The 13,734-nt window shown below is 45.4% G+C and overlaps 1 protein-coding gene across 2 annotated transcripts in view; it reads right to left on the reverse strand.

The window, feature by feature from the left end:
• The window catches only part of Morc2 (MORC family CW-type zinc finger 2), a 57,891-nt gene that overhangs the window by 5,124 nt on the left and 39,033 nt on the right, over positions 1 to 13,734 (reverse strand). For both annotated transcript variants that reach the window (XM_048343308.1, XM_048343307.1), the window contains 18 exons: positions 12,138 to 12,297; positions 11,921 to 12,032; positions 11,571 to 11,696; positions 11,012 to 11,091; positions 9,851 to 9,933; positions 9,520 to 9,605; positions 7,522 to 7,662; positions 7,274 to 7,428; positions 7,011 to 7,139; positions 6,340 to 6,445; positions 5,890 to 6,022; positions 4,397 to 4,471; positions 3,935 to 4,318; positions 3,264 to 3,389; positions 2,777 to 2,855; positions 1,850 to 1,991; positions 1,520 to 1,744; positions 1,335 to 1,428 (listed from right to left, as the gene is read on the reverse strand). In XM_048343308.1, the coding sequence (XP_048199265.1) occupies positions 1,335 to 1,428; positions 1,520 to 1,744; positions 1,850 to 1,991; positions 2,777 to 2,855; positions 3,264 to 3,389; positions 3,935 to 4,318; positions 4,397 to 4,471; positions 5,890 to 6,022; positions 6,340 to 6,445; positions 7,011 to 7,139; positions 7,274 to 7,428; positions 7,522 to 7,662; positions 9,520 to 9,605; positions 9,851 to 9,933; positions 11,012 to 11,091; positions 11,571 to 11,696; positions 11,921 to 12,032; positions 12,138 to 12,297 (2,436 nt within the window). The remainder of the gene's footprint in view (positions 1 to 1,334; positions 1,429 to 1,519; positions 1,745 to 1,849; positions 1,992 to 2,776; positions 2,856 to 3,263; positions 3,390 to 3,934; positions 4,319 to 4,396; positions 4,472 to 5,889; positions 6,023 to 6,339; positions 6,446 to 7,010; positions 7,140 to 7,273; positions 7,429 to 7,521; positions 7,663 to 9,519; positions 9,606 to 9,850; positions 9,934 to 11,011; positions 11,092 to 11,570; positions 11,697 to 11,920; positions 12,033 to 12,137; positions 12,298 to 13,734) is intronic.

A 13,734-nucleotide genomic window follows, 5' to 3' on the forward strand; every position in this document is an offset into this window, starting at 1 on the left:
CTCTCATCTCTGCTGGCCCTTTGCGTATCACCAGGAACATAGTGTAGCACAAACCTCAGCTCATCACTTCCCTTACACTTGCCCTGTTTTCTCTCATTTAACTTCTAATTCCCCACAAGCCTAAAGTTCTGCTTCTACTGTCACATATCACTCAATGACAGTCTGTCAACACCCTCTGGCCCTTTTCCATAATCCTGGCTTCCATTCCAGTCCTCTCACCTCTGACCTTTTACAATTAACCTCTCTGCCTCTCCATCCAGCATCTATCAATCCTGTCCAAACATACTACTACTACTACTACTACTACTACTACTACTACTAAGATACCCACTTCAGAGGCTGGGCAGCAGACTACAGCCCCTGGAGCAAATCATCCAGCTGCCTGTGGCTACTTTCATGTCATGGTGGCAGAGCTGAGTAGCTGCCACAAAGGCTAGATGGCCTGCAAACCTGTACTTGCTAACTAGCCTTCTATGAAAAAGCTGTAGGCTCCTACCCTGGACATGGTGCAGAATGATGGCTCCTGCAACTCAAACCTTTGCTGGTCCGGCCATTCCCTGCAGAGGTTAGGCCAGCATGGACACCCAAGAGGCACCACTTCCTACTCTGTCCACTTCTCTCCTAAATGCTCAACTCAGAACCTGCTGCCCTGACCCTATTGCCATCTTCCCTCCCCACCCCACCTGAGCCTCTGCCAGTGGAGTCCTCACCTCAAACAGAGCACTTGCTGGACCTTATTTCTTCATCCTTTCCTTCCCTGGCTGCTGCAGGCCTGGCCACTATCCACCTCTCCCTGCCCTCGGCATGTCTCTAATGCACCTTAAGTGTCAGAGAAAGGATTGGAGGAGGTGACACATCAATATCCGCTGGGCCATGTGAGCCTTGGTGCTCATCACACACCACAGCGTCTGCCTACCTACCACTCGGCCTCATGTTTCATACTTTTCTGCTACCTGGGAAAAGTTTTTTTGTGTTGGAATAAAGAACAGGTATGTTAAACCGTATCTGCTGACTGCAAGGAAAGCTCAACATCTAGCATCTGCAGTGAGTGAGGCTGGCTTTCTGCACACTAGAGTCTGCTCCAGTCAAACCACATTTTCTCCACAACACAGTCCCTTCCTTCCTTCTGAGCAAAAAGAAGGGAGGTCAGGAAATAGAGTTGTGGCTCAAACAGCAGAGCATCAGCCTTGAACGAAAACTAAATTCCAGTACCAACACACACACACACACACACAAGCTGAGGCGGAGTGCAAAGCTGAGAGCTAGCAATCTCAGGAGCAATCACAAGCACAAGCATGGAATGGGGACGCAAACCAAAGGCAGGCAAGACTTACCAGAGGAAAAGATATTAGCTCGTGTGAATTCATAACACTCAGCTCCTTCTTGGAAATGGGAAAACTCGGAGGCAGAAAATATCGTAAGCAATTCCTAAGCAAGAAAGGAGGTGGGAATGAGGACTTGGAATGGCGTGGTGTGGAGATCTACTGTCAGCCTAGAGAATAAAGCCAAAGACACAAACCGGAGAATCTGGACCAGCAGGTCAATGGTCTCATGGCTGGTGTTTGGAGCAGTGGTATCAGGCTCTATGCGGGCACATTCAGAGGTAGAGGGCTCTACCACGACCACAGGCTGCTGGACCAACACAGCCTCCTCTTCTTCTCCACCCTCTTGCTGTGTGTCAGGGCTTTGATACTCTGGAGAAGGTGGCTTCATCAGCCGCACATCTTCACTGCCTTTCTCCACCCTATGGGGCACAGAGCTGTGTCAGAAGGTCCTGGGCTCCTAAATGCTGCCTCCTCCCTTTGTCCCTGCTGACTTGTCATCCTGTCCTCCTAGAAAAGGACATTACCAGCGGTCTCTCGGTGTTACATCTGTGGGCACGTAGTCGAACTTCACCTTCCACCGTACCACATTCTTGCCCACTTCCACAGCTGTCACACGGCCAGTATACCACTCCTTGTTCACACGAACCTCCACATGCAGCCCTTTATCTGAGAATTCAGAAGTGAAAAATCAGAGAACTAGATTACTATCCCTAGTCAGGTCGGGGGGGGGGGGGGTGGAGGATAGGAACCCCAGACACTTGCCCTACTATCCCAGGGACCCAGAGTCCACCATCTCACATCTGCCATGACACTGCTGGAAAGCAAGAGGATGAGTGAACACCAAAGAATTGGTGTTTATAAAAAAAAAAAAAAAAAACAAGCTACAAGACAAACTATTGTAAACTAACTGTACAACTTGGGGGGGGAGGGTTGGGGATGAGGGAAGGTAAGAGAAAAATGAGGGAGGAAGTAACAAGTTAGACAAGAAATGAACTCACTACCTAATGTTTTAATGCATGTAACTGTAACCCCTTGACAATTTTTTTTTAAAAACCCAGGCATAATGGCATATAACTATAATCTCAGAAGGCTGGGCAAAAGGATCACAAGTTCAACAACAGCAAGTTCAAAGCAAGCCTGGCTACATAGTAAGACTGTCTCAAAACAATACTACATATCCATATGCACAGACATACACATCATACAGCAGGGTTGGGAACATGAATAGTTCAATGATAGAGCAAGGCCCTAGGTTTAATCATTAGCACTACAAGCAAAATTAAAAACAAACAAACAACCCACTTTGGAATTCTGCTTGGGATTCTACTGTGATCACTTGTTGCACCAAGCCCAAGCCCAAGCAAGACCTCCAAGCCTTCGGGAGCAAACTGCTGCTAGTGAAGGATCTACTTCACCACAATGGCAGGCTGCGGGGACCTCCCCAAGCGCACCTTTCTGAGCATTTTTGAGTTCAACTTGGTCCTCTTCCCCAGCACTATCTGATTGTTGCAAGGAGGCATCTCCAGTGACCTGCAAAAGACAGACTTATGTATTACTGGCCACCCACAGTCATCAGTGGTGTTGTCTTGTGCTGCAATTTAATTCACTCTCTAAAATCATGGTGCTAGGTATCTTCTCTTCTGTCATCTTTAAAATAAATTAGGTAATCCCTCTGTACATCATCTTTATTATAATAAAAAAAAGGATGAGGCATATCACAGATATGGGGAAACAATGATCCCAGACCCCCAGCAGGGCACCAGTGGGACTCTGAGCCTGTAATTAGAGCCAATCTCTCTCTAAATCCTTCTTGATACTATATTTCAGTTACTTGGTTTGTGGAAAGCTCAGGTCATCAACACAATGAGAACCAGCACAGACTGTGAGCACACAGGGCATGAGGAGGGAGGCTTTGAGAACCTCACTTCAACCACCCACCTCGTTTGATTCCTTCTTTTCCTCCTTCACAGCAAACTTGCCCCGTTTGCACCTCTCCTTTCTCTTTTCAGCCTCTTCCTCAGTATCTTCATCATCAGAGATCACAAGACTCCGCTTTCGATTAGCCTAGAGTAAGAAGGTAAGAGATCATTCAGGTGTAAAGACACAGGAAGACTCTGTGTAGGCTAAAGGGGGCTATTCCCAGAGAGGGCTGCACCCTGGTCCCTGCATGACCTTTCTCAGTATACAGGGAAGCAACCTCCTGGCCCTTGCATCATGAGGAACTTTGCTCAAAGCTTGTTCTTCGAATGCCTGCCTGGCTAGCCAGTTGTAGCCTCCCTGACACATACTGACAACTACTCGAGCCCACCAAAGCCACCTGTCCCCAAGACACCAACCTCTGCCTACACAATGAGAAGCCAGTGCTAGTGACTCCATTTGTGGAAGATCAAAGCTTAGGCAGGAAGAACTTCCTGGACAGGAAATCAACCTATTCCATGTCACTGAGCAAATCCCGTTAGTTTTCTTGCTCTTTCTCCTTGGGGCAGCAGAAAACCTGCTAGGTTTGGTGACCTTCCTATGGCTCTTCTAGTACAGCAGTGATATAGCACAATTCTATTCCTATAACACTTGCAGTTGAGTTAGGGGTCTGGAGGGTCAAAGCAACTCACCGGGGAGAGTCTAATAGGTGTCTCTGGTTTCTTCACCACTGGATTCTTGATGGCTTTGGGGGACGGGATCTCCCGAGGGTTCTTGGAGTTGGGCTGTACAGATGATGGCGGTGGCTGCACCAAAGGGGCAGGCCGGGAGACAGCCTTGACAGGAGCACTCAGAGGCTTTCGGGGTGGATCGGGTAAACTGGGCAGCTTGGAAGTACTGGCCGCCTCTGCTCGAGCTGTCAAAACAGGAGGCTTTGGGGAGCTGCTGACAACAGGAGCCTTTCGAGATTGGTTGGTTGATCTGGCAGTCTGCAGGGAAGGGGGTCTGCTTGGTGCATTCTTGATCACAGCAGGTAAAGGGGGTGACCGAGGACGCTGAGGTCTCCGTGCAGGTTCCTAAAAAGAATCCATGAAGAGCAAGAGCACTGATACCAGCATAACAGAGGAAGAGCCCCACCATGTCCTGGGCTTTACCTCAGAGGATGGTCTAGTGGTCACTTCTAAGGGCAATTTCTTCAGGTCAGCTTGTGAGCGGATGGGTGTAGTTTTCTGCAAGCCAGACATGTTAAAGTTGTACATCTTGACACATTCAGGTGAACACTTTTTGAACCCTCACTATGGGTCCCAGACAGTAAATAGACAACTAAAACCTGAGCCATAATCCTAGTCCTGACAAACCTCCTACTCTTACTGGAGAGTCAAAAACTAAAGTTTAGGGCTGGGAATGTGGCCTAGTGGTAGAGTGCCTGCCTAGCATGCATGAAGCCCTGGGTTCGATTCCTCAGCACCACATAAACAGAAAAGGCTGGAAGTGGCGCTGTGGCTCAAGCGATAGAGTGTTAGCCTTGAGCAAAAAGAAGCCAGGGACAGTGCTCAGGCCATGAGTCCACGCCCCAGGACTGGCAAAAAAAAAACAAAAAAACAAAAAACCCTAAAGTTTAGACTATCAGCAATTACAGGATACTATGGGATTCATCCAGCAACTGAGAGACAAGGAAAAGTGTTAATGGAACAATTTCTCTAAAATGAGCCACAAAATGGGAGAAAGGCCTAATAGAAGAGAACTTTTTCTAACAAAACCAGAAAAAACAGGTACAGTACAAAAGACATTTCAATTTAGAACATTGCATAAAGCCAGAAAGGAAAATAAATGCCTTGCTGTAACAGTTATGAATCATGAAACATATCTAGAAAAGTATCTAAAAAAATCTAGTAAAGCTGAGAAAAAAGAAAACAAATGTTGATATAATAAATTTAAGAATTCTAAAGGAAATACAAGTGTACATATAAATAATTGTCCAATCTTAAAAATATAAAAGAAGCCAAGTACTGGTGACTCATGCCTAGCTACTCAGGAGACTGAGACTGGTGGATCTGCCTGCCTTGGCAGACACTTTTCCCCACTGAACTACCAAAAGAGCTGGAAGTAGAGCTGTAGCTCAAGTAGATGCTAGACTTAGGCAAAAGATGATCAGGGACAGTGCCCAGGCCCTGAGTTCAAGCCCAGAACTGACACAAATAAACAAATTACATAATGCGTACCTTTGCCTATCTTTTACATATGCAGAAACTAACTTTGGGAAGTTTCTTGAATTTCACATCTAGAAACTCATCAAGAAAGATAAACAGCAAAAATATATACAGGTACATATATGTGTATGCATGTAGATAAACAATATAGCACATGAAAAATTAGAAGGATATTTAGTTAATATTGGCTATGTATTTTCTGGAGTTACACACTCTAAATAAACTGGACCACTTGGGAGCACATAAGCAAAACTGTTATTTGAAAAAATAAGCAAGGTATACTTAAAAAACAGGAGGTTTGGACCTAAGGCCCAGGATGGAAAGCCTTGCTGAGCACACATGGTGAATGAAGAGCACACAAGGGTCACTAAGAGATTCCAGTCCCAGGCAGACACAACACAGGATGGTTGTCTGCCCAATGTCCAAGACCTACACACCTGAAGAGCCTCCAACTTCTCCTGCTGCTGGCGAATTTTCTCTGTCAGCTGCTTTTGCTTCTCTTCTTGTGTCTTTGTATCCTTTTTCAATGTTCCCAAGGGGACCTTCTGCTTCTGTTCAGAAGCCTCACACCTGGAGAGAAGGGATTATGGAGGTCATATCAGAACAGGGCCCTGTTCCTCAGCCAACCCAGCTGTCTCTCAAAGGAGAGATAGGAGCAACCAACTGAGCTCCAATGCATGGAACTGGCATGTACTATGGGACATATTTTTCCCTCCCTCCTGGGTGCTAACTATGTGCAGCAACCCAGAGATGCAAGGATATGAGCAATGACTCAAGAAACAAGTTTCTTATTCCAAGAGTGAATGGAAAAGGGATGATGGGCTGTGTGTGCCTGTGTATATGAGTTGGGGGAAGAGAAAATACCCACAAACCCCATTAGGGCTCACCGGTCCTGCTCAGGATCAGGGTTCATAGAACAAACCCAGGTGTCAGGGTAATCTTTTTCTACTGAACTAAGCTGGAAGGGGAGAGTCCTCCACTTCAGACACAAATCTGCAATACAGAAAACACCCACAGATGTTCCAGCAACACCCAACAGCATTATCTGGAGTCTTCCTCATAGCCAAGCCCAAGCAAAGATGCCCCAGACTTTTCACACAAAGATCTTTCTTCTGCCGTGTCCTTATAGAGCAGTAAATGTTCTTGGGGACAGTGATTAAAACAAGAATGAAAACTTATTATTTTTTGGTGCTAGGGACTGAGCTCAGGTCATTATGCATTCTAGGCAAGTTCTCCGCCACTGAGCTACATTCAATATCCTGGGCTCTTAATGTCCCTAGCCTCTCTCCTGCCTGCACTGGGATCCTGCCTTAGTCATCCACTCAATGGCATCAAATCCACTGCATCCGGCCTGGAAGGTTAGGTAACTTTCTGCTTCATCTAGAAAGCAAAGCACTGGCATAGCCTGAAGACTATACTTACAGGAAGGACCATATAGTCATTCGGATCCCTAGTATGAGCCAAGTCAAAAAGTGCCAGTCAAATCAGGACACTGATGCAATGGACACTGGGCTACTATGGGAAGAAGTCAGAAGAGGGTTCTGGCCACTCAACTCACCACACTGAATAGTGGTTGGGATTTCCATAGCTCTCCGGCGTTTGAAACGCAGCTCACTAGATGGGGGCTGGTTCCAATTGGCAGAAAGGTAGCCAAACTCATCCCAGAACTTGATGATTCCACGCTGGGCTGAAAGGCAGGTACATACCTGTCACAGGCGCCAATCTCACCCTCTTCCAAAATTCACCCTCCCAGGCCACAAGAGCATCTTAAAGCTATAGGTAAAGAGAAAGGACAGAAGCCAAGGAGCCTGACCCCATTACCAATGGCAATGTCCTTCCAGTACTGTGCTAGGTGCTCCCCCATTGCTCGGAGCAGGTGCCGGTACTCCTTGGCATCAGCGAAGTCCTGCTTGTTGTGCGTAGGCTCCAAGACCAGGTAGGGCACATCAACAACTCCAACAACCCCACCACATGCCCTGCACAGAGAAAGAAGACACAGGTGTCACCTCACTGAGAAAAGGCCTGCATCCATGTCAGGCTGGAAAGCTCCCCAAAGGTAGTTTACTCACATGCCCCCTTCCAGCTGTGGGCCTACTTTCTCATACATCTTGATCAGGCGACTACAGTTATAGATGAACATACCATCAAGATCTCGGTGTTCAATGTTGACCCCAAAAACAAAATTTAATTCCTTAGGTTCTTTGAGTGCTCTAAAAAAGATAAAGGAATTCAGATAGATCTAGTCATAAACACACAAACACCATGGTGACAAAGATGGTTAAGCTTAAACTTGAGATACATTAACAATAAAAATGCATCGCCAAGAGTAGATGTGTGATGTATTAGACTTGATAAGAATCTGCACTGATAATGACTCTAGCTTTCCTTAACTAAAAGCACACAGTTTTTCATTTTTTGGTAACAAAATAGGAATGGGCTATTAATGGGTTACTATGAAGCTGCTGCAAATCTTTGCAAAGATAGTTGTGTGGTAGAACACAAGGTCATCTTCATACCTTCTTTGACACTCCATCAACTAATAAATACTCTATAGTGATTTCTTGTGGTGGCTTTTCTAGCCCAGGTTGGACTCAAATTCACAATTCTCCTGCCTCAAGCTTCCTAAGTGCTATCATGTATGACCACATCCAGTTCATAAACTAACTTTCTGGAGAGTAATATTAGGGTCTGAATCCAAGGTCCTCTATCTTGAGCCATGCCCTCAACCTTGGTAGATTAATTCTGAGAACAAAAATTCACAAGAACATGTAAGACACTACCACATGATTGGATCAAGAAAATCTTGGAACTGAAAAAGCAGATACGGGCTGGGAATGTGGTAGAGTGCTTGCCTACCATGCATGAATCCTGGGTTTGATTCCTCAGTACCACATGCATAGAAAAAGCCAGAAGTGGTGCTGTGTCTTAAGTGGTAGAGTACTAGCCTTGAGCAAAAAGAAGCCAGGAACCCGGCCTAGAAGGCCACTTGTGGTCACAGTTTCAGCTCCGAGTCTGGGCTGCAACCCTGGCTGGTCAGTTTGCTTTTTACTTCCCCAATAAATCTATCCTGTTATCATCTTAAAAAAAAAAAAAAAAAAAAGGGCTGGGGATAGAGCCTAGTGGCAAGAGTGCCTGCCTCGGATACACGAGGCCCTAGGTTCGAGTCCCCAGCACCACATATACAGAAAACGGCCAGAAGCGGCGCTGTGGCTCAAGTGGCAGAGTGCTAGCCTTGAGTGGGAAGAAGCCAGGGACAGTGCTCAGGCCCTGAGTCCAAGGCCCAGGACTGGCCAAAAAAAAAAAAAAAAAAAAAGCCAGGGACAGTGCCCAGGCCCTGAGTTCAAGCCCCAGGACTGGCAAAACAAAAACAGAAATTAAAATAATTATAAAAACAATGAAAATTTTAAAAAATATTTTAAAAAAACCAAACAGGAGGAAAAAAAAGAAAAGCAGATAGCTAAGCAATGGACTTAGATGGAAGGAAAAGGAAACCTACACCTAGGGCAAGGAGGCCAACCAGAAGCAAACCAGCAATTCATGCCTCAGAACCCAAGCAGCTCCACACAGACACACAGAGCTGAGACCAGGGACAAATTTAAGGCCCAAGGCAATACACTGTCTAAACAAGAAAGTTGACTTAAAACAGTATTCTACATTTGTAGCCAATGAGAGCAGAATGAACTATGGATATGTATGTGCAAAATTAAAAAAATTAATATATTGCCAGGTGGTGGAAGCATAAGAAAGTTTTAAAATTTTATTCCTTAAATGAGTATTTTGTAGAACCAAAAAGAGAGAGAGAGAAAAGAGAAAGAAAATGAGAGAAAGAAGGAGAGGGAGGGGGAGGGAGGGAGAGAGAGAGAGAAAGAGAAAGAGAGAGAAAGAGAAGTGATTAAGGGCTGGCAAGGGCAACTTGGTGTTCAAGGTATCAGGTCTGTCCTTTTTCATACAGAATCAAAGACTAAGAGCTCAAGGTAAGAGAATTTGACAAGCATTCGGGATCACAATATTAAAAGTAAACTAGCTGTCACAATGGCAACTTGGCCACAGAAAGCCCAGGTGCTCACCGTTGCTTGGCCTCCTTAATCCTCTTCTTAACGTCAGCTTCTCTACGCAGGGTGATGGCAGTGTTCTGAACCTGCCGTAACATCACCTGGCAATACACAGCGGCAGCGTATGAGGGACAAGCACTCCAGGACACAGCATGTATAGTTTTACGGCTTTACATGGAAAACATCTCACTGACATGGATGCAAAATCACACCTGAGGATTTCCTGCTTTCTGCAGAAAATGGCTGTCACCAAACTTGTATGCTCTATTTCATTTACTAGGCTCACTTGCCATGGTCTTCTCTAGGGCTAGAAACACTAGAGAACAACATAAGGCTAGGACCTTACCCTAGAGTCCCGTGTGAGGTCTCCACCCAGGCGCACTTCTAACGTCCGAGCTTTGCTCTCTGCCTCCCGGGCCTTCTCTTCAGCTGAAACCCAGAAGAAACCATCATAAAGAATTCTAAGGTTCAGGGCTAGGGGTGTGGCTCAAGTGGTGGAGCATTTGCCTACTAATTACAAAGTCTTAAGTTCAAACCCCAGTATCACTAAATTAATTAATCAATTAATTCAGAGGTTCCAAGTTGTCATTCCTCTTAGACTTATAGAACTGCCCCTGCTACACCAGAAGTGTGTGCAGAAACAACAGCTGCTAGATAATAAGGGGAAAGACTCCAGTTCTGAGCTGCACAGTTGCTTTAACCTGTCATTCAGAAAGATCATATAGGCACAAAGGCTTATGCCTGTAATCCCAGCTACTGGGAAGGCAGAGATAGGGAGGATCAAGGTTGAAGGCCAGCACAGGCAAAAACATACCCCTTCCCCTCTCAATCAATAAGCCTGTACCTGTAGTGGCCTGCACATGTGACCCCTGCCATAAAGAAGGCTGGAAGTAGAAAAACACTAGATCCTACCTGAAGAATAACTAAAGCAAACAAAAAATTTTAAAGGCTGGGGTGACAAAATGCTGCCAAGCAAGCATGAGGCTCTGAGTTCAAACCCAAGTAGCACCAAAAATTAGTAATGAGAATCATGGAGACCTCAAGAACAGGAGACACTACATATACTTGAATTGTGCTTTTCAAACTTCACAAAAAGCACTTGAGGCAATGCAAGTTAAACCCTTAGCATAAACTGAAGGTTAAAGAAGTCTTCAGTCAATCACTCCCATCAAGCAGCTAAGAAGACAGCTGGGAGCCCTGGGGATAAACCATGAGATTTCTGCCCTGGAGCTGAGAAAACCAATTACACAAGTATTTGGGGCAGGAGGCAATGTAGGATTCTTCTTGACACTATTTTAGGTAAGTCTCTGTAAATGATGGAAGGAGGGAAAGCCAAATCCGGAGAGAAGTTCTCAGGGGGTTGGACATGAGAGAAGTTCTCAGGGGGTTGGACATGAGGAAAGAATTACAGGGGAACTAGTTCTGAAGAACAGTCTTGTCCGTGGCTGGACCCCCCACATGAGCCCCACTCACCCATGCCCTCCCCCAACATAGGGAGCAGCATTACCAATCCGAGCTACATGCTCTGCTTTTTTCACCTCCTGCTCTGCACGGGTCTTGAAACGGCTTGATGTGTACTTGTACATCCTGAACAATGGAAAAAGGAACCTAAGGGCCCAGGAGCCGGAGGCCAGTAGCCAGCCTGAGCAACTTCTTTCCATGCTGTGCTGCCCTGACCCCTTGTGATGAAGCAAATCCAAACTTATTTTACCAAAAAGATCCAATTCCTTACTGTGTTTTTGCTATTCACTCAGTGTTGTTAATCTCACATCAGAAACAAGCCTCCATTGGGAGGCTCTTTTAACTTTTCTATGTAGCATTGCCCTAAGAGCTCACCATGCCACTTTCCACATCTCAGAAGGCAGTATGCTCAGAAGGGTCAGCCAGCCAAATGCTACAGTTGACCCATCACCTCTGCCCCTCCCTCAGGACCCAGAATTGACTCTGGCAAATCAAAAGCTGACCAAATGCAAACATCAGTGAGAGTCCCTCACTCAGAGTGCACCACTCTCAAAACGCAGCCAGGCCCTGTCCTCAGCCTAAACCGAGGCAGGGCAGGCCCCTACCTGGGCTTGTACAGGCAGCAGGAGAGCCTCTTGGTCTGCACTTTGTGTCCATGGATAAATATCCTCATTCGGGGATCAATATAGAGCACAGCAGCATAGGCACGGAAAGAGCGCCTTTCTGGCTTCCTGGAGGCAGAAAAGAGCGATGTCATTTGTCCTACAATGAACACAAATGAGTAACAACCAAGGCAGTACACCTTGTCATGTCCCCAGCACAGGTGCCCCATATAGGCGGCAGCTCTCAGCTCCAACAGCTGTGATGCAGGCACAAAGAGAAATCCAGAGGAGGAGCTCTCCCCTCTCTCAAGTCATTTCTTGAAAACAATCCACTCTTCCCCAGCCATACTCACGTTCCCTCTGGGGAGGTCTCTGCCATCTGGATATCTTTCGGATTTGAGACTATGTCTAGTTCAGGCTCTCCATTGTCCATGAGCTTGAGATTAAAAATGATCACCAGGGTTCCTGAGGAACAGAAAGCCTTCTATTCTGACAGCCAACTCTGGCCCATACCACTTTTGGCCCTGGAGATCTTAGATTCTATAGGCTGCAGGCTCAAAGCCTCCTTACCGCTGTTCCCAGGAATCTTCATGAACTGGGTCATCACTTCTTCCTCAGTGCGGAAGGGAGAATACTTGTAGATGAGTTCTGTCTCAATAGCAAACTTTTCTACATTGTCTGTGACAGGTTCCCGGGTCCGAGAATTCCAGGTGGGCAATGGAACTATCACCTTTGGAGTAAGCACAGGTGAACTCTGGGAGTAAGGACCCACAGCAGCCTTCCCACAAAGGAAGCAGTCTGCCCCTCCCCAGTGATTCCATACAGCCTAGAGTTAAGGCCTATGCATTGAAGTCTGGCACCAGAGGTTCTGTGGCTTCTCCTAAGATTCATAATGGTTTATGTCCAGCTGCAAGGGCAAGTTCCTGCTTGGGATATCCCTACCTATTTTCTTCATTTGGTTAAAAATTTTACTCTTACAGCTAAGGAAAACATACTTGCAATGACCTAGTGAATCTAAAAATGCACAATCTACTACTCAGCAATTCTACTCCTGCATAAATATCCTATATCCTACAAATGTACAAATGTACAAATGTACCTGCAAACAGGTGTAGGAATGATTAAATATACACTAAAGACTGGCTATATTAAATAATGAAATATTTATACAGAATATCACATGATAATGAAAATGAATAAACTGACAACTTGGCATCAAACATGGATGAAATCTCAAGAACATAATGTTACATGACAGAAAGTATGAAAGAATTCTTCCAGTATGACTTCATTTACATAAAACTAAAACCTTAAACTCCTAATTGTAGATAAATATACAGGTGACAACTGTGTAAAAAAGAAGATAATTGTCCCCAAAAGGACCTGGAGGTGTTTTCTACAGTGGCAAAATTAGGAATCTGATTGGTGAGAGGTTCACAGGAAACTTCTAACATTTGTTATAATGGCAAATGCATGGGTGTGGACTTTATAGTTATCCTCTCAAATGTATATTTATTTGAGTACATTCTTCCACATGTACAGTTTGATTTTGCTTCTAAGTAATGTTTTTGAAAAGTATTATCTTTACTTGAACACCTACTTCAAACATTATTCCCCCTAATACTGCCAATCTCCATGCAGAGTCCATCGGAGGCTGGCTGAAGGGTATTTCTCTGTACAGCAAACCAGTTGAGGTACCTCAGGGGTCTGAACCAAATGGCCCATCCTTAGGACAAAGGAACTCTATCTCCACAAGTGCCAGGGTGATAAACTCCAAGAGTTTTGAAATACTTCTGGTTTCTAAGAAGCTTCCTACTGAAAGCATTCAACCACAGGGCTGGTTTGGACACATTCCACTGAGTCTAAACTATGATCTTTATTTTGAAATCTTGGCTGAGTTCACACCAGAGTACAATCCAAAATAGTGACATTCTAGCACCAAGTAAGGAAAAAATTTCAACCTAGCTTCTCCACCAAGGGAAGTGAGATCCATTTGTGTTCTGAGAACCTGTATCTTCATCTCCATTCTTAACAGCAGCCTTGGGTGACAGTGGCATCAGTTTGGACTGTAGGCACTCTTTTCCACAGGCTCATCACTCCTGCTGGGCACTTCTCCTTCAGCTTCAATGTCACATGCTCCTGCTTTTCCTCCTACCTTTTGGGTTGT

Source organism: Perognathus longimembris, chromosome 3, assembly GCF_023159225.1.
Source record: "Perognathus longimembris pacificus isolate PPM17 chromosome 3, ASM2315922v1, whole genome shotgun sequence".
In the NCBI taxonomy this organism is placed as follows: domain Eukaryota; kingdom Metazoa; phylum Chordata; class Mammalia; order Rodentia; family Heteromyidae; genus Perognathus; species Perognathus longimembris.